The 24,286-nt window shown below is 34.7% G+C and overlaps 5 protein-coding genes and 6 non-coding genes across 14 annotated transcripts; 6 read left to right on the top strand and 5 right to left on the bottom strand.

Annotated features, from left to right (window-relative positions):
- Window positions 1-133: 133 nt before the first annotated feature.
- On the top strand, window positions 134-154 carry 21ur-14715. The gene has a single exon (NR_069762.1).
- A 2,844-nt stretch (window positions 155-2,998) lies between these two features.
- F28C1.14 lies at window positions 2,999-3,217 on the bottom strand. The gene has a single exon (NR_069761.1). It is a non-coding gene; the product is annotated as an Unclassified non-coding RNA F28C1.14 (non-coding RNA).
- A 2,123-nt stretch (window positions 3,218-5,340) lies between these two features.
- Window positions 5,341-5,458, top strand: F28C1.11. The gene has a single exon (NR_069760.1). It is a non-coding gene; the product is annotated as an Unclassified non-coding RNA F28C1.11 (non-coding RNA).
- Window positions 5,341-5,472, bottom strand: F28C1.10. Its single transcript, NR_069759.1, has one exon. It is a non-coding gene; the product is annotated as an Unclassified non-coding RNA F28C1.10 (non-coding RNA).
- An 80-nt stretch (window positions 5,473-5,552) lies between these two features.
- Window positions 5,553-15,271, top strand: egl-10 (Regulator of G-protein signaling egl-10; the record flags this gene model as incomplete). Of its 3 annotated transcripts, none has more annotated exons than NM_001269489.4 (10): window positions 5,553-5,764; window positions 8,374-8,579; window positions 8,630-8,788; window positions 9,050-9,191; window positions 10,458-10,859; window positions 10,914-11,066; window positions 11,112-11,246; window positions 11,301-11,619; window positions 11,971-12,063; window positions 13,912-15,271. In NM_001269489.4, the coding sequence occupies 10 exons, from the start codon at window positions 5,745-5,747 to the stop codon at window positions 14,038-14,040; spliced, it is 1,758 nt and encodes a 585-aa protein (NP_001256418.1). The 3 variants fall into 3 exon arrangements, with proteins under 3 accessions (NP_001256418.1, NP_001256420.1, NP_001256419.1); NM_001269490.3 differs by lacking the exon at window positions 13,912-15,271 and adding an exon at window positions 12,543-12,833 and having other exon boundaries at window positions 5,745-5,764; NM_001269491.2 differs by lacking the exon at window positions 13,912-15,271 and having other exon boundaries at window positions 11,971-13,389.
- Window positions 9,226-9,364, bottom strand: F28C1.13. Its single transcript, NR_069758.1, has one exon. It is a non-coding gene; the product is annotated as an Unclassified non-coding RNA F28C1.13 (non-coding RNA).
- On the bottom strand, window positions 15,218-17,756 carry F28C1.1 (Suppressor of white apricot N-terminal domain-containing protein). Its single transcript, NM_073723.4, has 7 exons — window positions 17,653-17,756; window positions 17,085-17,601; window positions 16,862-17,037; window positions 16,189-16,718; window positions 15,802-16,137; window positions 15,489-15,753; window positions 15,218-15,442 (listed from the first exon to the last, which is right to left on the bottom strand). Exons 1-7 carry the CDS (start codon window positions 17,749-17,751, stop codon window positions 15,347-15,349), a joined length of 2,019 nt encoding a protein of 672 aa, NP_506124.1. The 5' UTR covers window positions 17,752-17,756; the 3' UTR covers window positions 15,218-15,346.
- A 96-nt stretch (window positions 17,757-17,852) lies between these two features.
- F28C1.12 lies at window positions 17,853-17,992 on the top strand. The gene has a single exon (NR_069757.1). It is a non-coding gene; the product is annotated as an Unclassified non-coding RNA F28C1.12 (non-coding RNA).
- A 566-nt stretch (window positions 17,993-18,558) lies between these two features.
- Window positions 18,559-19,880, top strand: C54D10.10 (BPTI/Kunitz inhibitor domain-containing protein). Its single transcript, NM_073722.6, has 4 exons — window positions 18,559-18,609; window positions 18,656-18,748; window positions 19,202-19,414; window positions 19,560-19,880. The coding sequence occupies exons 1-4, from the start codon at window positions 18,564-18,566 to the stop codon at window positions 19,856-19,858; spliced, it is 651 nt and encodes a 216-aa protein (NP_506123.2). The 5' UTR covers window positions 18,559-18,563; the 3' UTR covers window positions 19,859-19,880.
- Window positions 19,856-21,408, bottom strand: C54D10.9 (uncharacterized protein). The gene is made up of 5 exons (NM_073721.3): window positions 21,005-21,408; window positions 20,788-20,955; window positions 20,269-20,341; window positions 20,096-20,225; window positions 19,856-20,037 (listed from the first exon to the last, which is right to left on the bottom strand). Exons 1-5 carry the CDS (start codon window positions 21,060-21,062, stop codon window positions 19,900-19,902), a joined length of 567 nt encoding a protein of 188 aa, NP_506122.1. The 5' UTR covers window positions 21,063-21,408; the 3' UTR covers window positions 19,856-19,899.
- A 157-nt stretch (window positions 21,409-21,565) lies between these two features.
- pals-38 (Protein containing ALS2cr12 (ALS2CR12) signature) lies at window positions 21,566-23,397 on the top strand (the record flags this gene model as incomplete). 2 transcript variants are annotated; one of them, NM_073720.5, is made up of 6 exons in its annotated part: window positions 21,566-21,721; window positions 21,766-21,944; window positions 21,991-22,189; window positions 22,337-22,413; window positions 22,563-23,109; window positions 23,157-23,397. In NM_073720.5, 6 exons carry the CDS (start codon window positions 21,605-21,607, stop codon window positions 23,256-23,258), a joined length of 1,221 nt encoding a protein of 406 aa, NP_506121.3. The 2 variants fall into 2 exon arrangements, with proteins under 2 accessions (NP_506121.3, NP_001263872.1); NM_001276943.3 differs by having other exon boundaries at window positions 21,716-21,721; window positions 23,157-23,258.
- Between the last annotated feature and the right edge of the window lie 889 nt (window positions 23,398-24,286).

Below are 24,286 nucleotides of genomic sequence, written 5' to 3'. Positions count from 1 at the left end.
ATTTATCAGTAGTCTTTTCGAATAAAAAAAATCAGAAAGCAGAACAATTATAAAATTATTCCTAGGAATATTTCATTAGGAGAAATACTGTTTTTTATTCAAATTAAAACCCAGCCAAATTTTAAAATACCATTGTCCATTTGAACTTTAATCCTAACACCAAAAACTAGTTTTAAACCACGTGACTTTTGAAGAATCTCTGCACTGACGCAAAATGGTGTTCGTCCTCATACAACATCTCAAAAAAAACCGTGTGAGGAGACAAGTATTTAGAAATACTTCAAATTTTGCTCCTCAATTTGCGTCAAGCTGTGGGGGCGGAAGCCGCACAAAGATTTTTATGAATTTTGTCCAAAAATACTCATGAAGATGAAAAAGGCTTATTATTCAATATTTACGTAAATTTTTCAGTCTTTTTTCAAGAAAAAGAAAAAGTTAGAGGCCTTGTTTTCCGGTATTTTTTCACGGAGAGAAACACAGTCACCTCCACTTTTTCGGTGATAGTGCGTCTCGCATATCACTGCATACATAAATAATCGATCAAACATTAAATGAAAAGAGTTGTGAACGTAGAGATACCCAGACATATGGACAATGAAAACAACGGCGAACTGAAGCAGAGAAGGAGCACAAAAATGGGCGAGTGTGGTGAAGAAAATTGACAAGTCTATGATAAGGAGGAGCTATAAGTGAGAGAGAGACTAGAAATGGAAGACTACAGGTGTTTGAGATGAAAAGAGAGTTGGAGAGATTTTAGTTCAAGTCAGAAATTTTAATGACTATTATCGAAAAACCGCCTTGACTATATTTTGAGTGTTTTTAGAGCATGAATCTAATTAAAGTGGGAAACCTAAATTCTAGGGAGCTGTCAAAATGTAACTAAAAACAATTTTTTGTAAAATTCATAAGCCGCCGAATGTTTCAATACTACATAAAAAATTCAATTGTAGCGGGAAATTATTGCAACAATTACGAACTTAGGCAAATAAAAATATAACCGGATTGTAATAATTATGTTCTTTCGGAAAGTGCCTTGATTTATTAAAATCATTTCATCAGTCAATTTGGGCTCTAAGGCCATACAATATTGTCACCACGTTAACTACACTCAAAATGCAGACTACCTGACGTCAAAAAGAGGTTATAGAACGGTTGTTGAAATATGGAAAGTTGAACAAAAACAAAATGATGTAAAAGCTACTTTGAAAAGTAAAATAATTGTATACCAAATTATCATCAAGCTAAGACTATTTTTCTGTAACTGTAAAACCGCGATAAGTAAGAACTGACATGTTGTCGACACTCTATTACGCCATAAGTTAAAAGAGAAAAACAATTCGGTGATAACTCGAAAATCGTCTAAAACATCAAACTTTGAATACGATGCCGAGACTTGAATGTCACATCACAAAAGTCAAAATTCAAAAGAAATTTCAAAGAATCTCATAAAAAATGATGGCGGACGATTGATGAACCCAAACGAAATTTTCAAAAAAGAAAAAAAACGAAAAGAAATAAACACACATGTGGGGCGAGAAGACGACAAAGAACATCTGCCCCCGGGAGGATCCGTAGGTCCAATCAGCTTTGTAACAACGTTTGTGTGTGTTGTTTGTTCATTTCAATTGTTCTCTGTTTGGGGACCCCGCCACGTTTGTTCTTCAATCGGTTAACAACTTATGGCTGATCTATCGAACAGAAATGGCGGACGGCGGCGGCGGGAAAAAAGTTGAGAGAGGAGACCCAGTGGAACCATCGTTTGTTTGCCTTTCGGTCATCGATACATGGAGCGTTTCTTTCAGAAAATGTTTGGAAAAAGAATATATATTGTCGGCTTTTTCAGAAGGAAAACAGTCGATATTTGATTTTCCGATTCCAACGGGAAAACATCTAACATAAGCTTGAAATTAAAGGAAAAGGATCGGATGTTGTAGCAAAATGAAGGCAACGTCATGCAATTCAAATAATGAACTATAAGATGACTCATAAGAGTGCCTAGGACCTTGAAAAATTATCCCACAACTTATCTCAAAAATGCAAAAGAAAAGATTTCTAGGAATAAATTTCCGTATCACATGTGTTTCGAAAAAGGAAACTCGAAAAAAAGTAGAAAAGACATCAAGAATTATAGCCGTTGCAGCACAGTTTGTTTGATTTTTTGAGTCAGCATTTTAGTATTTTATCGTTACGTTATAGTAATCCTAAATTTGTTGAACTAACTTTCAAGGCAGCTATGAGATTTGAGAAGATCTTTGAAAAAAAAATCATATCTCAATTATTTCTACAGACTGAAATTGTAAATTTCAAAAAATCTGAATCGACACGTCGTGGCTCTAAAGAGAGTAAATGAGCTCTAAACAGTACTAAAGAAAGAGTTTGGCAAAACTAAAGTAATCCCAGAATTTTCAAGAATTGATTTTGAAAATGTTTTGTAGAAAAGTTAGGCCAAAAAATTCAAATCAACAAAAACTGACCAAAAGATCATTACGTAATTGTCAATAGTGAAAGATTGATAGAAGAAAGAGCAAAAAGAACAAAATAGATAAGCACAAGGAAGCTGAAATAATTGTGATTTGAACTGATTTTCTAGAAACTGAAAAACTTTGAATTCTACTGAGAGATATAAACTTAAAAGTGTAGGTTGTAAAACAAAAAGGCGCCAATTTGTCGTTGGTGAATAAGAAACATGGGGTGCGAGGAAAAGATGGTCATGTACCTGAAAAGAGAGGGGTCGCCGTGTCTGTGAATTGGATGAAGAGAGATAGAGAGAACCAGAGAGTGAAAGAGCGAAAGGCCAGTGTTTTGACATGAACTGAAGAGTTGGCGGCCCCTAGACAGACAACTAGTGTACCACTGGGAATAGTGTTTAGAGTACATAGACGCAGATAGTGAAAGAAATTATACCATTGTGAAGGGATTCCGGCGGGAAAAAGGCGAAGAGGAAGAGGAAAGGACGGAATAACATCTCTCAATTTCTGAAGATGAGAGAAACAGAAAAAGATATGAAAAGAGAGTCCAGAGAGAATAGTGTGCTCTCCTCTGGGCTCTGATGTTGGCTGGGGGAGCTCGGAGTGTCCCCGAAAATCAATGGGTCCTTGCGTGGTCTCCCTCGGCTGCTGCCCGGCTCCTCTCGCTCGTTCTAGTTCTTTTGCAGAGCTCCCCTCCCATCGAAGCTCCACCCGCCTTCAACGCTAGTCGCCGCAGGCTGTTTTTGGCGCTTTAATCAATTCCCCTGTCGTTGTGTCTACGTCTTTTATGTTCTTCTTTTAAAATACTGCTCCCAAAGCGATATGATTTAGAGTCTCATCCCAAAATGTTCAAAACTAAATGATTGAAAATCTCTTAAATTTTCTTGAAAACTCTTCAATAACGCAAAGCTCATTTGCCTCGCTCCATTGGGATCGCATTCAAATGACGATTCGCTTTCAAAAAAAAGAGACGCAGAGTGGGTACCCTCCATCTTCTCCTTTTCTTCTCAAAAGTCTTTTGATAGATTTGTTTCCCTCAGTCTTCTTTAGTATTCTCAACCTTCTTTTCGAATCTTTTTCTCTAATTTTTGTACTACTGTTACCAGCATACCATGTTTACATACACTCGCAATCCTAAAAGCCGAGATCTTGCCAAGAGATGAGTGCATCGTAGAGCATCACATTTTTCGATTGTTTTCAATGATTTTTCAACCACTTTAAATAAATTTGTAACATTATGGTATATTTTGAAAACTGTGAGTTTTAAATATTGTAGTTTTCTAGAATAGAAACGCCATCGAATATATAATATGTTGCTTCCGTAGTCTCGACAGTATTTTTTCTAATAGTACTACACACAATTTCTCAAGTTTGGCAGCTTATATCTCAGCTGTTGTTTGTTTTATTAAAAAATTGTTAACTGAAAAATATGTTTTATTTCATTTTCAATTGTTTTTGTATTTGCATTTTTATTAAATGAGCCACAATTAAAACTTTCAGAGTGATGTAGTGGGGTGCAATATTAATAGAAGAGATACAGTATCTATTTTTCATCAAACCTGAAAAACGCAGTTTTCTATTTCCTTAATCAACATTAAAACTAGAGTAAGATAAAGCATGAAAATTTTTTAAAAGAACTAGGTATACCATGAGATATTCCCCGATCCGTTTTTTTTGACTTCACCAACGAAAATGAGTTGTAATTGTAAAATCTTGTAATATAAACGTACTTTTCATACATCATCAAACTAAATATTCCATGTCATAGATTTGTTTATAAACCTAGTTCGTCATCTAGCAAATCCAGGAATAAATCCACAAATAAATCAAAGAACGAAAGCTTCTTTTTAATCTCATTATCTTTTTTCTTTACATTTCTATTCTTTTCTGTCTAGAAATACGAATCCACTTTAATTAAACTTTTACCAACGACTACGGTATCGCTATTTTATCACTTTTTGTTCGAATCAAATAAATAGTTTGCCATGTCACAAGCCTCTCATTTCAAGTTTTCATGCACATTTCTCGGTATGCTTCTTTGGTTTTGAAAATCATCTTTCTTTAAAATATAAAAATCCTTATAATTTTGAACACTTAAATCAGTTTGTGCACCAAAAATTAAAGTTCAGTGAAGTCTAGGAAATTTCTTTTTTTCTGATCGGTTTTTTTCGTTGAAACTCCCTCCTTTGTCTTTATGATATAGTTATAGAATTTCAGATGAGTTCTTTTCAATATTTTCTAGTTTTCCTTTTGATCTTACAATGCACTGGAATTATATTTTATATTATGAAACAGATCTTTAAAAAATACTTCTTAGTGAGAAAAATACAATTTTCTCGATGTTCTAAACATTTGAGGTTTGAAGAACTTAGAAGTTAGACTTTAAAAAATATATTTTACGATTTTAACTGCATACATTTCTTGATTATTCGTTTCCTAACAAAGATATTCACATAATGCAATGCGAATTATCAGTATGCAGTCCTGTAATTAGTGGAAATTCATCCGCTTATCATCTTTCTTATACCATTCATCAGCTTATTTCCAGCTCTTTTTCAATTCATTTTACCCTTTTCTCTTTCTCTCTTTTTCAATGTGTATATGTATTCGATTCGTGTCTCGAATTTCATCCTCTTTCTACTTCTTCTCTTTTTCTTTCTTTCTTTTTGTCTCTCTCTCTCTCTCTCTCTCTCTCTCTCTCTCTCTCTCTCTCTCTCTCTCTCTCTCTCTCTCTCTCTCTCTCTCTCTCTCTCTCTCTCTCTCTCTCTCTCTCTCTCTCTCTCTCTCTCTCTCTCTCTCTCTCTCTCTCTCTCTCTCTCTCTCTCTCTCTCTCTCTCTCTCTCTCTCTCTCTCTCTCTCTCTATTTTTTCATTGGCACACTCGCACTCTCTCGACTCTCACTCACACGCTCACTCACCATCACGCTCACTCTGGGCCCTATACGTGATGTGCGCGTCTCCTTTTCCTTGTCGTTTTCTTTTCCTTATTCTTTTTCTTATACTGCCTTCTCATCTTAATATTTTCATGCTCTTTTTGCTCTTTTGTACGACATACAATTCATATATGCTCAACTCATCTTTGCAGACTTTTGTGGCTCAACACCTCGTTTCTTTTGCACCCGAACCGCACCCACGGTAACACGGATTCTGCGAGGAATGAAGGAGTAGAAGATAACGGGACATTCCCTTGTGTCAAAGTGAGAGCCAACGACGACGATCCTAAGAAGTATAAACTTGGAAGAGTATTCACAAAAGTCTTGAAGACTAAAGCTTCACAATGGCTCTACCAAGATTGAGGTTAGATTCACTTCATCTTCAAAAAAAACAGCAAAATATATTATGTTTTTAATTCTATATATTTCAAACAAAAAACGTTTAAAGATTAGTACCCAAACAAATTATTTATTCTAAAAATACAAAGAGGTTTTTTTTTTTTGAAAAGTTGTAATAAAAAAGTTTTTGTACTTTCAAAATTTCCTGTAAACTAATGAGTGAAATGATCTCGAGCAATAGTTTTTTTAAAGTTTATTTGACTGGAACGGTTTTGGGTCTTGTGAACAAGCAACTCATTACTTCATATTCATACATCTCCATTCAAATTTAATACTATTCAGTGTTAAAAAATTAATCTCGATTATCACCATGTTCAACTATCGATAGGCATTTCAATGAGATGTGAAAAGTTCTATAGAACAATGTAGAGTCTCATGATTTTTTTAATATGCAAAATAAAAACATTTGGAAAAATTGAAACTTCCGGGTTACTATATGCAAACTGTTATCATTGTAGTAATACTGCTGCGTGCTTTGAATAGTAAGTTTTTTTGCTAATTTTTGAAAAATATATTATTTTAGAAAACTTTTCAAACACTTTTAAATTTTTTTATTTACTGTTAAAAAGTAGCGATCACTCAGTTTTTTTCTTTAAATTGTTTTAATGCTCTAATTAGGCTTCAAATTCAAATTTTCACACTGTAGGGGCTGGAATATGCGACGTTGCTTTTTTCAAAAAGTCTGAAATATTTAATAAATTTGACAATCCACCTAAATTGACTTAAATTATTTGATTGATGGAAAAGTATTTATTCTTAAATTTTTTAACAGCAAAAAATAAATTTTCCTGCGGCCATTAATTTGTTGGCAGTCACATCCAGCTTTCCAAAAAAAACAACGAGGAAAATAATGAAAATCTGCACTAAAAAGTATGTTTAAAAATGTGGATTACGAACTTATCATTGAAATTTCTCGAGCTATGCATATATTTTGGCTGCCTTGATTAAAAGTACTGTAGGTCCCCTATTTACTTTTGAAGCTTATTGGTTCTAGTTGAGGTAATTTTGTCATTAAAAAACTATTGCGTAGTTCATTTCCATTCATTCGTGAATATTCTTTATTTATCTATTCGTTTTCTATGTATATGAAAATCACCGAAAATTTAGGCAATTCGTTCTTTTTTTTTTGTTTCTTTCAATGTTGCAATGTCAGTTGCTAGGTCGTCGAGAGCATTTTTTGTGCGGATGCTACTCAGCCAATTTGTCGTTCATCCGTCGCCCGGCACTAGTACTAAACACAAATTCTCATTTACATACAAACGTTTGGAGAATACGATTTAGTGGAGAAAAGCTCGTAGTCTTAGCCTTTTTCTACGCCCAAGAAAATTTTTGTAGGCTACTGCCCAATGCTTTAATCTTGCTTTCTTTTTGTGGTTTACGAAATACAAAATTCTGTAAATCCTGTAAAGGGCGGGTGAGAAGAGGCCAAGACATTGTGTCTTCTGATTTATTTTCATTCATTTTCTAAGCTTTGTCGTAGTGTGTTCAAGAAAAGATGCTACTTTCCAACTGGTAAGTCAGTGATTTTTCTTAAATATTCACATGGACATAGTGTTGCGTCAGAACCAATTTGTGATGATTGACAGAACCAAGAGCTACAACTTCCGTGAAAAATAGAAAAAAAACATGAAAACTCTGAAAATGTAGAGCGTTTTTCCATCTTGCCAAAAGTCCCAGAAGTCCTACTAAAAATCACGTGAAGTGGAGATGGGGTGCCTTCATGGGTTCAAACAAAAAAGAACAGAGAAAACGAGAAGGGCTGTAATATTTTATGTTCCTCATCCTTCTCTTTCTTCGTTTTTTCTTCTGTTTTCTTGTTGTTGTTGTCATCCGTGTGTATATTCTTTCCGCCAAGCTTGCCCGCAGCTTTTTAGAGGTTTTTTTTCGGGAAAGCTTTTTCTCTCTGTTCTTTGTGTTTTTTCCTTTCACTACATAACCAATGCAGATGTTTTGATGTTCTTCGAGAAGGAAAACTTCAGATAGGAATAGGGATAGGGAAAAAGATATGCATTGCGAAATGTAAGTGCGCCATAGAAAATAGTTAGATATTTTTGATGGTTGGTTGGAAAGAATTCAATTTGATAACATTGATCCTTATTTTTCATTTATCATGTTCCACCTTTTAAAAATTGTTACTTATAGCTTCACACTTACTAAAACTACAGCTTAAAAGCTTCAATCAAATCCATGTTGATTATTTACCAGTCAAACTGATTTTTTTTTCATTTTTTAAATAAGCTGCCAAAATGGAGCATTTGGAAACAACTATACATATATGAAATTTAAAATGTGCATATGACTATATTCCTGGACGATATCAATTTTTTTTCATGAAATCATCTGAAAACAGCTGTCAAATTCAAATTTAGTGAAGTGGATTTTTTTGAAAAAAATATATGAAAAATATTTGCAAATGTTATGACGTTTTGAGTAGTGACATCACTTCCCAAGTGCATCTCAAAAGTAATTGATGCATATAAAACACGAAACATTGTATTATTACTGAAACTTGAGATGTATCATAACTAGGGAAAACCTTACATTGATTCCAAATAATACGTGACGGGTTTACAGGGTAAATGCAAGCAACGAGGAGCGTCTTGTACATCCAAACCACATGGTGTACCGTAAGATGGAGATGCTTGTCAATCAAATGCTTGATGCAGAAGCTGGTGTTCCAATCAAGACTGTCAAGAGTTTTCTGTCAAAAGTTCCATCTGTATTCACCGGACAAGATCTGATTGGATGGATCATGAAAAATCTTGAGATGACTGATCTTTGTAAGTTGCCGCAAATATTTTGTATCGAGAATCAGAAAAATCAATTTCAGCGGATGCCCTTCATCTGGCTCATCTGATCGCGTCACACGGTTATCTTTTCCAAATTGACGATCATGTGTTAACGGTTAAAAACGATGGAACATTCTATCGGTTTCAAACTCCATACTTTTGGCCGTCAAATTGTTGGGATCCGGAAAATACTGATTACGGTGATTCTTGATTTTTTGAAGCTGAAATTAGTATCATGTTTTGTTCATGAAAAGTATTTGCTATTATTTTCAGGATCTTTGTGAGATGTTGGGCAGTTTTAGACAATTCTCATGTGATTGAAAACTCAGAGTTTGAAAACTAGTTTAATAGAATCCATTTAGCTACAATTTTAAAGTTTTTCAATAACATAAAATCAAACCATGCTGAAAACTGCTGAGAAAGCTGAGAAAGCAAAATTTTGCAAAAGCAAATATTTTCAGCGGTGTACCTGTGCAAGCGGACAATGCAGAACAAAGCGCATTTGGAACTGGAGGACTTTGAAGCGGAGAACCTGGCAAAGCTGCAGAAGATGTTCTCGCGCAAGTGGGAATTTGTGTTCATGCAAGCCGAAGCTCAATACAAGTTTGTGATATTCTCTTCTCTCTTTGCTGCATTCCGCGTGTATATATTTTTTCTCGTTCGTCGTCTTTTCGGGCGCTCGTGCTAGTTTGCAGTGCATAGCTTCTCAGTTTCCACCAACTCATCCACTTACATTGTGTGAATGCGTGAATGACGTCAAGAACGGGGAAAAGGGAAAGAAAACGAGCAAGGCAGTGGGCTCGTATCAATTTTTGACAAAAAAGGGTTTGAGAGAAGAAAAGTTCATTTTCCAAAAACAATGAAATATAAATTAGTGGGATTTAATCCTCTAAAAAATTGTATGTTTTCTTTTTCAATATGTGAATCGGAACCAGCAGAAAGTCCGGTAAAGATGTCAAAATTCATGTTTTATCAAATTTACTCGTTTTTTGAACATTCAAGTCACAACTGATAGTGATTGGGGATATCAACCAAACCTCAATCAACAACCTATTTCCATAACCTTTCTGAACACATCATTTCGGGGAAAAAACTAAAATTTTATGTGGGTGTAGTTTCTGATGACGTTATCTCTTTCTTCCGCTATTACCGATTTTCACCCAAATAAAGGGCCTGCTGTTTTATTTTTCATCTTTCGAGTTTTTTTCGAGAAGAAGAGCAAAGCACTTTTGTTGAGAATCGGTCGGACGGTGGTGAGAAGAGAAGAAGATGGATGTGAATGTGATGGAATGGAGGCGCCGAGCCAATCCAAGTAAATTGGAAAAATCGACGGCGCCGGGAGTCGGAAATAATGATGATGAAGACGTAAAAGAAGGGGTGTAGATAGATCGAGAGTAAGGAAGAATAAGAAAAAAACAGAAGAAGAAGAAGGCGTGCTTTCCCCTTTGGATTAGATGCAAAAAATCGGCGGGAGCTCATTCCATTCCTCCGTACTTTTACTACAACTTCCTCCACATTCCTAAAATTCTTCTAATCTTCTGACCATCAGTATTGTGTTTTGCTCCTGCCCAAAGATGGGTGGTTTTCGAAGACTTCGTCATTTATTTTTTAAAAAGACTCCAGATGAAAAAGAAAATAAAAGATCGTCAACTGACGAACAAAAGTGGGTTCACAATAATCATATTTTGAATTGAAGGAAACAAATCTCAAACATTATACTTATTTTAATTGAAAAAAAAAGAACCACTGTCTTGCAAAACTTCTTTCTTTATCTATTCTTGATCTTGCAAGTTCTAGCCCATACTAATTAGTGAGCGTTGCGCGTGTTTTATCAGGCATTCTACGCAACAATAAATCCAGGACACTCAGGGTCGACAAGAAGCGAGATCGCCAGGAGCGCCAAATTCTTGACAGTCAGGAACGTGCTTTCTGGGATGTTCATCGTCCAGTGCCAGGATGTGTAAACACTACAGAAGTCGACTTCCGGAAGCTTTCACGGTCTGGAAGGCCCAAGTACAGTAGTGGAGGACACGCAGCATTGGCCGCTTCAACGTCGGGTATCGGTTGCACTCAGTATTCACAAAGTGTGGCAGCAGCTCATGCGAGTCTTCCATCAACATCAAATGGGAGTGCAACATCTCCAAGAAAGAACGATCAGGAGCCATCAACATCAAGTGGGGGTGAATCTCCATCAACATCGTCTGCTGCTGCTGGAACTGCCACAACATCTGCACCATCAACATCAACGCCTCCGGTGACAACTATTACTGCGTAAGTTAAAATTTTCAATTTTCAGATATAAATTCTTTATTTGAAAATTTTCAGAACGATAAATGCAGGATCATTCCGAAATAACTATTACACAAGACCTGGATTACGGCGGTGTACACAAGTACAGGATACGTTAAAACTGGAAATTGTGCAATTGAATAGTCGATTATCAAAAAATGTATTACGTACATCTAAAGTTGTAGAAAAGTAAGCTTTAATAGATTATTTTTAAAAGATCAATATTGTTTTCAGTTATTTGGCATATTACGAACAACGTCGAGTATTTGATCCACTGTTAACGCCTCCTGGATCTCAGGCTGATCCTTTTCAATCACAGCCTAATCCATGGATTAACGATACTGTTGATTTTTGGCAACATGATAAAATGTGAGTTTCTAGAGTTTTTTTGCCGAATGTCACGTTTCAACTAAAAATTTTCAGTACGGGAGACATCCAAACCCGCCGACTCAAGCTTTGGGAGGATAGTTTTGAAGAATTACTTGCTGATTCATTAGGTCGAGAAACTCTTCAAAAATTCCTTGACAAAGAATATTCTGGAGAAAACTTGCGGTTTTGGTGGGAGGTACAAAAGCTGCGAAAGTGCAGTTCAAGAATGGTTCCAGTTATGGTAACAGAGATTTACAACGAGTTTATCGATACAAATGCGGCAACGTCGCCGGTCAATGTGGATTGTAAAGTGATGGAAGTGACCGAAGACAATTTAAAGAATCCAAATCGGTGGAGTTTTGATGAAGCAGCGGTGAGTATTACATTATAGTGAGCAGTTCGGGGATGGGAAAATATCATTTTCGGCAAATCTACAATTGAACTTTTTTGACATGGCGTTCCAATATTTTTCATTGAAATGTGGAGCAAGAGTATAGAAAAATATATTCGAATTATTAGAAAAAATAGTTTGATTAAAAAGGTGTTCCAAACTTGGATGAAAAAATTGTATAATTGCCAAAAATAAGTGCCCACTACTGTTTCTCATATAGATTTGGCAGCATATTGAGTGCCTTGTAAACTTTAACAGATATGTATGTCAGAAAACCCTTGAAGAAATATTGTGAACCACTAAATTATAAAAACTATATGATTTTACTTTCAGGATCATATCTACTGCCTTATGAAGAACGATAGTTATCAACGCTTTCTTCGTTCAGAAATTTATAAGGATTTAGTATTACAATCAAGAAAGAAGGTAAGTCTCAATTGCTCGTTTTCCATTTTTGCATCTTGATTCCTCTGAAACCCCTTTCAGTTCCGGTTTTAGCTTAGTTTGATTCCCACCTTTTTTCCCTTCCCTTCCCCCATGAATGTTTTCTTTTCACACTATGAGATATGTGTTTCATCTATTTTTCCGATTGAAAGCTTACTGAATGCTCGCTGAAAAACTTCAAATAACAAACTCAGACCAAATAACATCAAAGTTCGAGCAATTTATTTTTTTTATACCAAAAGCATGTTCAATTGAATATCCCATTCAGTCACTAACACTCTGATTTCATTCAGTTAATTATATTTTTACAAGTAGGATCAATACACCTCAATCCCAATCAATCTAACACATGTTCATCCCGATCTCACTAAAATTTCAACATTTAATATTTCCAATCCAAAACCTAAAACGTTAAACATTTGATCTTGTTTCAAATTCAAAATTTTCTAACATTGATTCAGACAACGTTTACCTCACTGATTGCTCGTAAAGCATCGCGACGCATCGGATCGACAATGTCGCGGAGCTCGCAGAGCAACAAAACTCTGCATGCGAGCGCCTCTCTCGGCTCGGCGCTTTCCGGTCACGGCTCTTCCACATCATCAATGCTCACCGCCGGAGGAGCGGCGTCGAGCCAGAATCTGCTGCTCGCCCCGCCACAACATCATCTGTATGTGCCCTCACTCTCTCTCTCATACACTCACACTCAACACTCACTCCCAATGAAATGCAGAATGAATGTAGTCTTTTGACAGAAATTGTGGAGAATAGGGATGAGGAAAAATGAGGAAAGATATAAGTTTAAAACTTGAAAAACGTTCCAAAAATTGAAACCAATATTCATTTCTTTCAATATCTCTGATCTTTCCAACAAGTCCGGTTCATTCCACAGACTTTGCAAAATCTCTGTAAAATTTTCCTACTTTTTCTTGACGCAACTATGTTCATTCATGTCATTTGACTTCTCCTCTCATTGTCCAAAATCTTGTCACTGGTTACATTGGTCACGTCCACAGCGTCACACATCTTGCAATAATCACTAATCACTTTTTGTCCTGTCACTGTCCAGTCTGCTCTTTCACTGAGTTTCACTGAAATTTTCGAAAGCATGTCACTTGATTTTTTCGGTTTGCTGCTCACATTGCACGGCCCTTTGAATGCACCTGTTGACTTTGGTTTCTGGAAAATACTGAAAATGTGTTTTGTGTGAATTTGTAAATCTGAAATTGCAATGATTTTGGATGATTTCATCTTTGAGACTGTTTGCTCTGCTATTGTCTTCTCTGAACTACTCGAAAATTTGAATTGAAAAAAAAAGAAATATTTTGATAAGTTCTACAAAACATGTCATAGGAGTCAAAATAGTTTTTATAAAAATGGGCGGAGTTAATCGGTGATTGATCTTGCAGTTTTCAGCTTGGAGGAAATTCAAAAAATTCGTCAGTTTTAAGACTACCTTATTTTATCTATTATTGCTTCCGACTGCCTACTTTGAACAATTTTTAATAGAATAAACGGCCACTGAGATATAAGCTGTCAAAGTTGAACAAGGGGCATTAATAATAGAAGAAATATTTCTATTATTTCGAGACTTAATCTCACGCTATTTCGAAGTATTGTCCAAGTGCAAACTTGGCCAGCTTGGAGAAAATAGAACTACAGTAGTTCTACTACTATTTCAGTTTTTCATATAAAAAGTTTTATGTTTTATATTCAATCAAATAATCGAGAAGTTCAATGTTTGCCTCTTAATTCCTTTTTTCTGCCCCATCCCTTTCCAGGCTTTCATTTCCTTTTTCCTCATATCAATGAAATATTTTAAAATTTCAGGTGAATCAAAAAGGTCCAAAAGGTTTCTTAACTGGAAATCTTCCATCATTCTCCAATGCAGTACGTACAAATCTTCATGTTGGACAACAAGGATCATCGTGTTCACCAACATCAAATGCTCCTCCTTAAAGATTTCAAAATTACTAGTTCTTTGTTTCTCTATCGGTTGCTTCTAGATGGGTTTTTGATTAGCTTCCGCCACCATTTTTCGTAAATCACTTACTCTAGCATTATGTGTTCGTTATAGAACACACTCCACCAGTTTTTGTTTCGTTTGAAATTATACACGATTTCAGTGCAAACTTTGGTATCCGGTTGACTGAAAATCACATATTTTGTGAGCTATTCTTAAAATTTATCCTACGATCGCAATTTTCTGAGACGAGTATTTCAAGACGCACTGGTATATTTGGATGGGTCTCGCCACGAGAAAATTTTATGGCTGTACTTGTCAGAAATTATGGACAAAATCAAGAAAATTTGACAAAAACTGATAAATTTTCATTTCTGAATAAAACGAAAAGCAATCATAGAAATATTCAACCATAAAATTTTTCGCGACAAGACCCATCTGAAGAAATTCATGCGACTTTAATCCGGAGTTTCAGGAAATTAGGAAATTACGTTATTCTTAAAATATAACCACACACTTACAGGTTCACAAAGCTTTAAACTAGGCCAATTACCCAAAAAATAATTTAGAAATTCTATAAGAATAGCTTTCAAAATTATTGATTTCTCATAAAGCTCAAAATGTGAACAATTTTGAAACCACGTGGATATCCAAGACCGCACAAAAATCTTCTCAAAACTGTTGTTGCTTTAATTAGTGTGCTTTTTTCGATTTTCGTGAAAATGGTGGATTTTGCCAAATGTGCTAAATTCCTCATATAGTTTCCCATTTGCCCTTTGTATTTTGTTTTATTTCTCTCAATCATTTTCCGGTTTTGTCTTTAAAAATAATTTCCTCTTTATCCTCAAAAAAAATTAATTTGCTTTTTCTCAATTGCATCTAGTTTTGCACTCATGCATTTCCGAACATTCCGTCTTTACTTTGTTTTGAAAAAAAAACCAAAAGAATCGTTTTCTTTACTCTCATTCGAAATCACCAAAAATCTAGATCCCAATTTCAAAATTACTCGTTTTGACTGCAACTTTCCATAGAATCGCTTATGTTTCTTCCCCTGAACGCATTTATATTGCATTAATATTATTGACAACACTTTAATTTGGTAAATTTGGTTTCTTGTCCTCATGTTTTTTGAGTCTTCGCCCGTTTCTCATGTAAATCTCAGTCGACGCTCTCATGCAACATTTGATGACCTCTTTTATGAATAAATCGTTTGAAAATCAAAACAAACACGGGTTGGAATAGATTACATAAAAACAAATATTTAAAATAAAGCCTTGAATAGAAAGTGGCTGTGATGGATGACTATTTGGAAGGAGGAAGTGTAATTTCTGGATTCCGTTTGGCACGTTCTCGCTCTCGCCGTTCTTGGGTTTCTATGTACCGAAGCTCATCGCGAACCTGAAAATAAAATGTGATTTTTAGAAAAAAAAAATCTGATACGTACTCGTTGGGCGACTTCAGCTTCTTTCTTGCGATCTTCTTCTTCTTTCGCCAATTCTTGTCTTGTTTTCTTTAACGCTTGACTCATCTGCATTTTTACTCGTCTCGCTTGCTCCGTTTTCCACTGTTGTTCACCATCATCTTCATCACTGCTACGATCATTTGATGTCTGTCCACGTTTCTCTTTAATCAATTTCTTTGTCAATTTTACGCGCCGTTTTCGGTTTTCAATTTCAGCTTTTTCCTTTTCTGAGTCCGACATACTCGACCTGGAAAATGATGATTATGCCCAACATTTTTCTATTTTCAAGTTTTACCTTATTTCCAACATTTTTACATGATCGGAATCACTGTCTTCAGCGCTACTCTCTCTGGGCTCGTCAACTTTCACTGGAGGTTTCTCTTCTGAAACAACACAAGAGACAACATCATCTTGTCGTACCACGTTCTTTGATGTTCTTCGTTTCTCATTTCTTTCATCTCTGGATCTGTCTCTAGATCTGTCTCGTCTCCGATCTTTCGAACGCTGGCGTCTTCTACTCGTGCTTCGACTTCTGTGCCTTCTACGATCCCTGGACCGACTACGTCTACGCTCTCGACGATCTGGAGAATATCTACGACGATCACGCGAACGACTGCGTCGTTGCCGGTCTCTGAATAATAAATATTGCTTTTTCAGTTTCAAAAATAAATAAATATCTAACCTAGAACGGCTTCTTCGTCTCGAATTACTTCTTCTTGGTCGGCGTCGATCTCTTGTTCGTGACCTTGATCTACTTCTTCTTCTTGGCGGGGATCTACTTCTTGAACGGCTTCTCGATCTGCTCCACGATCTTCTATTCATTCCTCCATTACCCCCACCAACTTTTAGATTTCCCCAGTCAACAGCATCGTCATCTTTTCTTCGATTCTGGGACAGTTTCAAAATTTTTCGATATTCTTCAGACGGGAGTTCTGGACCGACAATTTCTTTTTTAATTTCATCATCACTGTCTCGATCGGCACCACCTCCAAATGTTGTAATGAATTCAGGTTTTGCACGTCGATCATCATCATTATCGCTTCCTTCCATATCTTCAATCAATTCATCGACTTTCGATTTTTTCTGACTTTGATTGATGAATCCCAGAAGAGTAGCAGTTGCTCCATTTTCAGAAACAACCATTCCTCTTTTTCCAACAATGGCTTGACGTTGTTGACGAAGAAGCATTCTTTCATGCTTTGATTCTCGACCCTGAATAAAATAATTTAAAAATTGGAAGTAATCCAACGATATATTTCTTCTGATTTTCGTCAATGCTTGATAACGAACAATAAATTAATTTTGGTAGAAATTTTTTGAGGCAATAATTACTTATGGAAATATGGTTTACGGACAGAGAGCGCAGCCTTTTGACGATCAATTTGTTTCAATTGTGCGGCATCCCGCAACGCTTGTTGATCGGCTTTTAGAAGAGCACAGAATAACCCTCGTTTTACACCAAACTCTTCTCCACTTTTGTTAACAGTCCTCTGCGTTTCAGGATTGAGTATTGAAGTATCAAGATCGACATCTGTTAATTTTTAAAATTGTTATAATCTATCCATAATAGAAAAATACCCAAGTCTTGCATATCATCCATTTCCTCTTCTTCGCTGTCGCCATCAGAGTTGTACTTTTCATCTTTTCCGCCTTTCACAACTTCCGAGTCATCGTAACTAAATCCAATCGTCGACTTCTTTTCCGCGGACTTTTTCTTTTTTTCAGTTTCCACTTTTCTATTGTTATCTTTTTCTGCACACCAGAACTCTCGATCCGCAATTTTTTTGAGATAATGTTTTTCCGAAACTTTTTTGTAATCGTTTATAATGAGCACCCGGTAACGCTCGAAATCCGTCACAATTTGTTCTTTTTCGTCAACGATTTCGGTCTTCGTTTTTGGAATTATTTCATCGATATCTACTAAATCCATTTTAGATAGATGCGATCGAGCGTCAAATCGATCAATAGTAATAGTGGAATCTCCTTGCCACGGCCTTAAGATGTTGGCGTCTTCAGCAGCCCGAGCAATTCCCAAATCAGCGTGAATCTGGGCTTTTCGTCCATGAATCTGCATGAATTGGTCTGGATCTTTTCGCTGAAAAATGTTTAACTAGGATTTTTAAAGAAAATTAATAACAAAACTCACGACATTTTCAAAATATCTCCGTTTTCGTTCTGCCCTTTTTGATTGATCGATCATTGTGGTGCGCAGAATCTTCTCCTGCCGTCGCGCTTCGTGCCACATTTTCTGAATCGAAATATTTCTTGAAAATTATTGTTTTAAGTTTAAAATTAAAAAAAAATCTGAATACGGGAGATATATTTATATTTATTTAGCTATTTAGATAAAAGAAAATAAAATAATCGCTCCTGTGTAGAATTACGCTAAACAAAGCGATGCACCGTAATAACGGAGTTTTGTAGTTGGCAATTAGCGGGTGTTCAAATATGAATTTTCCTTGCTCGAGGACCAACTGTACCGGGCCTTTCTTTTTTTCCGTTTTTTGTAACATATCGTAGAATATAACTTTTTTTAAAAACTCTTAACAAAGTTATTTCATGTACTGAAAAAAAATTAATGAATATTTATTTCAACTTGAGGGTCGTGATCTATTGATCAAACCCTGGTCTTACTTCATTTCCACCCACTGTGTAAACTGGAACATAATATGAAATGTAAACTTGAAGCTTCTTTTTTTTTCAAAATTTTGTTAACTTCCCCTTTTATTCTCCAAACGAAGCAGAAAAATGAAAAAAAGAGGAAGAAGAACAATACCATCTCGACCATTCGACCTTTGCATACTTTCCTGTTTACGTCTTTTCACACTATTGAACATTGTTCTGGGTCTTCCCATTGTTAGTAAAAGACCTTCTTCTAGTAATATCATTGTATTTTCATCTGAATTGTAAAACTTCCGAGTTTCTCAAGTTGAAATGACCTTAGATATATGGCAGTTGCCAAATTGTTATTTGTTTTCTTTTTTAAAAGTTTTTCTTCACTTTAAAATAGAAAAACTCAATAACTTGAATATTTTATTTTAAAAATTTCCAGGTAAAATGCAGTTCATATCTATATTTTTATTACTTTGTTGTATATCGTCAGGTAGGATACAATTTTAACTATTTAAAATTTCCGAAATATTTTTTAGTCTCTGCTATAAACTGCCGCCAGGAGAAGGATACCGGTGTCAACTGTGATAATAAACCAATTACATTGAAATTTTATTTTGATATGAGAACAAGTGAGTTTATATTTATATTTTGGAAGTACCAATAAAACTTTTCCATTTTTGCGAGGCTTCATTGTACGCAAGTAGTCAGATAATACAAGCTTTCAGAGCTTCAGCTGAGTTGGAATACCTGTGATTGTAATTTTTTAATGTCTATGAAAAACTTTTTGGCCGGAGTTGGACGAAAAAATGTTAAGCTTTTTGCTAAAAATAGTAACTTTTCAAGAAGCTTCCAGATTGTTTTCCTTCAAACCTATAAAACCATAAAAAATTTACTAAAACCATATTTGGAGCCATTCTACGGGCCTCTAAAACGTGGTGAAGTTCCGGGTAAAATCCTTGACCTTATTTTGAAACCAATTACATTATATGGAGTCAAACAAATTGAAATAAAATTTTTAGATCAGTAAAATAGTCAAAATTTCATATAACCTGATAATATTCAATTCTGAACATACACTTCAGACGTGTGCCAACCTCTTTTCTATCGAGGATGTGGAGGAAACGAGAATCGATTTGAGAGCAGAGATGCTTGTAGTGATGCTTGTGTTCCACATAAGCCCGGTAAAACAAAGAAACCAGAGAAGAAGGAAGATGATGGAGAAGCAGAAACTGACGATGATGAGGAAGATAGTGAAGAAGAAGAAGTTCAAGTTAATAAGGATATGAGCTTAATTGGTAATATTAATTTAACATTTTCCAAACCTTGACAACACTTACTGAATTTCTTTGGCCTTAAAAGAAATTGCCAAATGTTGTCTCTTGAAAATAAGTTAATTCAAGTTAATTCAAATGAATTAAAAATATAATCTATATTTTCCAGTGAATGCCTGTAAACTCCCAACCGACGCAAAAATAGTCACAAAAGCTCAAAAATGTGACAATGGCTGTCCAACAGGCTATCGTTGTACAAAGAAGAACTTCTGTTGTCCTTATCCTGATCATGTGTGTTCACTTCCAGTTTCTTCTGGATCAGAACGCCTTGCATTCAAACATTATGGTAGATATGCTTATCAACCGGGACTCAAGAATTGTATTCGATTTTCATATTTTGGTCAAGAAGGCAATTTCAATAATTTTTTGACCTACAATGATTGCAAAAAGTTTTGTATGTCTGCCTAATAAAACCCGTTTTTATTCAAAAAATAATTGTGAAAAAAGTTTCAATTTACTAGTTTTGGTGATCGATTATGTCGAATCCTTTGTTTTTCTTCTAAAACATTTGATAACATTCTATCCAACTGTGCAATTGAATATCGCCTCGGAACTTGTTTCATAGCGTTCAGATCAAGGAATTTAGCCTGAAATATAAATTGGAAATCATATCTTAAATTATCAACCACAACTAAACTATCATACCTTACTCTTCCCATTCACCAACTTCCCAATTTTTGGCAGTGTTCCTGAAGAGAATCTTTGTATCATGTTGTCAATTGTTACACGTTGTGGTGAATCTATTTGACCGGTTTTGAATACGTTATATTGCCATCTGAACGGGGAAAAATAATTATATTTCGATAAAAAATACTTACTCATTGACTACTGTGAGACAAAATGCCGGTGATCCATCTAAATTATTATGATCCGGGAATGTCCAATGAACATCTGAAAAAAATGTATTAACTGTTTTGTTTTGGCGTAGAAATTCATACATGTTTTAGTTCGGTAATTATCAACTGATAATATTTCATAGAAAAATAAATAAAATAATTGTATTCAAAAAAGAACTTCGCAATGTACAATAAATTTGCAAAAATGAGTAATGCCAATTTAAAGGTACATGAAAGTAGAAGTTTAAATTCGTCTAGTTTTGCTTTCTAAATTGCCTCATAAATTTCTCACTAGTAAGATTTGAAAAAATTTCAGACATTTTTACAATTTTTTGCAGACGCACAATATCAACAATACGTTTTCAAACAACAAATTATTATATAAAAGAACAATAAAATGTTTAGGACATTACAAACTTATTACCATTCGCTGAAAATTTAAGTGAGAAAACCCAATAACATCTAACCTTTTATAAAAATTGACTATTCATCGCCACTTACCTTTTGAAACTAACGCAGGATCTCTAATTACAAGAACTCCCCATGTTCCTCCATAAATATCTTCAAGAATTCTTCGAATCATTTGCATTTGGGTCACTGCATCTTTTGTTGTTTCAGCTGCTCGCTGAATTACACTTCTTATCGGTATAGTTGGACAGTTGTTGAGACCTGAATAGAAATTTAATAGAAACTTCAAAAGAGATGATCCTGAACTAACCATAACAAATTCTAGACAAGTTCAAAATAATAAAAGCAAGTGACCACGATGACTTCATGTGTGAAACCAAAAAAGAATCGAATGCCAAGTGTGAAAAGACGTAATTGAAGAAACACGAATTTTGGTTGGGGCAATGAACAAGAAGTGAATGGCTACTTGTACATTTTTTTGTAACAATTTTGGTGGCATCCGCGAATTATGAGACAATGTGGTAACCGGTTACAATGTTTCGAATTTCGGTAAAGTTTAGAAGTGCGAAACGGGGAAATGTTAATGGACTAGACGGATGGGGAAAAGAGTTTTTTAAATTCTTGTTTATTTCTTAGGCAAATAAACTCAAATTCAAATACGCGGTTGGCAATGCAAGTATTTTTTCAAAAACTTATTTTCTACACTATTTCATCCAAAGTCCCCTCATGTTTCATGTTTCAACCATTTTTTCCATTTTCAACTCAATTCTCATTTCTTGCTATACTTAAAAATTCAAAAACTTCCTAACTTTTTTCTTATCTACCTTTTTATATTTCACATGCATTTTGTTGACAACTATTTCTCTTCTCCTGTCAATACGTATTGCTCATTGTTATTTTCTCATTCAGTATGAGTGGATTTCAGTTCAGTGAAGAAGTTGGGAAATCCGTCATAGAAGAAAATAGTAAATCACTGAAATCTATATTCTATGTTGTATTAAACTATTTCTGTTCTAATGTGATGAACGTGGGTGTTTTGATCTGCTGATCTAATGCATTTTGTAATTGAAGGTGGTGAAAGCTGTCGGTACTTGTGCAACACTTGTGGGAGTATATGCATTTTGGAAAAACTGGGGTGTTAAATCAAATAATCATCCCATTAGATCCACAGAATCTGAAGATGTACGACGTCTTAAAGCGCAGGCAGCCCAAATTCGGCATAGAATGGAAGAAACTAGACAACAGGATCTGTGAGTTCTACTTTTTCCTGTTTACTCCAAAAGTATTTGTTTTAAGATTGGAAGATCAAATGATAAATACACAATTTGAGGAGATAATGAGAAATAATAAAGCGAATCATGAAAAGCAACTCCTAAAAATGCGGTCCAGTTTTAAAGAAGATGAAATGACATTTTTGAAGAAACAACAAGCTGCTAATGAAAGAATAGAACAACTTGTTGCTCAGAGAGAATCGGAGCAGAAGGTTAAAGATCAGGTTTGTATTTTTCCCTATGAAAGTTTACTTAACATTTACATTGTAAGAATTTCGATTTTTTGTTTTAACTACCATTTTATAACTTTATACTTTTCCGTCTTTGTTTTCAAGAATTTTGAATATTCATTAAAATACTTACAATTTTAGATGGCTCACTTCGAAAATATGCGTTTGAAACAAGAAACAAAACGATCACTAGAAAAAATGGATGAGGATCTTGAAAGGTATTTTATGAATATTGGCACTTCTTCAAATATATTTTTTGTCTAATAGAAAACTCTAAAGATATGCTTGAAAATTGAATTGAAAGAAAGTTGCCAAATAGCATAATAATCCAAACATTCAACATTAACTAATTTTGAGCAATTTTCAGATCACGCGAACTTCATCGTATCAAAATTGCAAAAATTAATAACCAATTTATGCAAAACAAAAAAGACTTTGCTGAACAGGATGCCAATAGAAAACTTGAAATTCTAGCGCAAGAAGAAAGGGCTCAGGAGAGACTTCGTGAAATTGAAGATCAGTTGGCAAGAGACTTGGAAGAATTGAGAAGATGTGATCAACAGAGACGACAGGAAATGAATGAACAAATGGAAAATATTCGAAGACTATTACAAATGAAAATTTGGAATGACGTCATTGAATCTAATTGGACAAAACGGTTAAACTCGTTGAGGTCTTCGAATAAGGACGTTGAAAGGGCTTACAATCAAATCAGAAGAAGTTCGAAAAACTATCATGAAACTCACGCAAAGCATCTACTGTTAGCAGTTGTTAATCAGAAAAGTATTATGGACAATGAAAAATACGAAATGGAGAAGTTGCATGCTGAACACGAAAAGCCATTTTTACTAGAAATCAAGGGGGCAGTTGAAGAAGTTAGTGCTGAATGTGATCGATTGAGTTATGTTCTGCAGGTATATTTCATCTATTTCCAGTTAGGAATAAAATATTTATTTTACAGAATGAACCGGGCAACGCAAAAAGAATTGAAGACTGCTATTCAGTTCTTTTGCAAGCAACCAATGCGATTCCAACAATGGCAGAATTAAAGAATGTGCAATAAATTATTCAAGGACTTAACTTTTTTTTGTGTTTTACACGTGTACAGATCGATTGTTCACTTACTTTTTCAAGTGGTTAAAATCACAATTCGTCCTTTTAAAATTTTTTATTTTGCTCAATTCACGATGAAAATTGCACATGTCTCTCAATTTACTCAATTTTACCAAAAACATGAACAAATTGATAATTTGAAAACAGAAAATATTTGGTAATTGTAAGTAATTTCCAATCAATTGACGACAACTAATAAATTGGCAAGTAGCTGACAAAAAAATTGCAATGGGTTTCCAAAATGTTGTTGAGCGAATTCGTTGCTCTTTGCGAAATTTCCCATTTTTTCAGAATGTTTTTCATTGAAAATTTTTAAAAATTGGTCTGAATGATTTTAAGTTGTTGTCAATCGTTGCCAGAAAGTGACCACTAGAGTTGAGATTATAGATTATGACATTCTAACCCCAACTTTTTGCATAATTTGATGTTTGTGCTCTCTTGCAATAAACTTCACAAAACTTATTTCAACAGTTAGGAAGCTTCTAGAGAAATTAGCAATTTTTCCTGCACATTAATAATTGCCACATAAACTTTCAACTGTCAACGAAGTTTTCCGGTTGTGCTGCCCATTATTTTAATCACAAGAATTTTTTAACAGAAAGAAAAAAATTGCTAATAGTAAGTCTTCTTGTTCCTCATGCAATCACCAATGTGATATAAAAGTCGTATTTGAAGAAGAAAATTCATTGCTTTTGCAATTTTCAAATATTTCACTTTTTTTCCTACTTCAATTCAAAAGTAAGTTATCGTTTAAAGTGGGAAAATATGTGTATGAAAAAATGTGATTCTATCAGGCCGCCACAGAGTTCTTCATTTTTCAATTACACAATAATAATTCTTCATTAAATAATTTCAAGTTTATGCAAAACCACAAGATTAACAAAACTTTAAGTCAGCCAGATTTTAGAAAATCAATTCGACCGGATTTTTCTAATAGTAAGCACGTGTTTATTCATGGTAAGAAATATTAAAATATTA

Source organism: Caenorhabditis elegans, chromosome V (genome assembly GCF_000002985.6).
Source record: "Caenorhabditis elegans chromosome V".
Classification (NCBI taxonomy): Eukaryota; Metazoa; Nematoda; class Chromadorea; order Rhabditida; family Rhabditidae; genus Caenorhabditis; species Caenorhabditis elegans.
The sequence above is the reverse complement of the archived record's forward strand: the minus strand, read 5'-3'. Positions and strand labels throughout refer to the sequence as shown.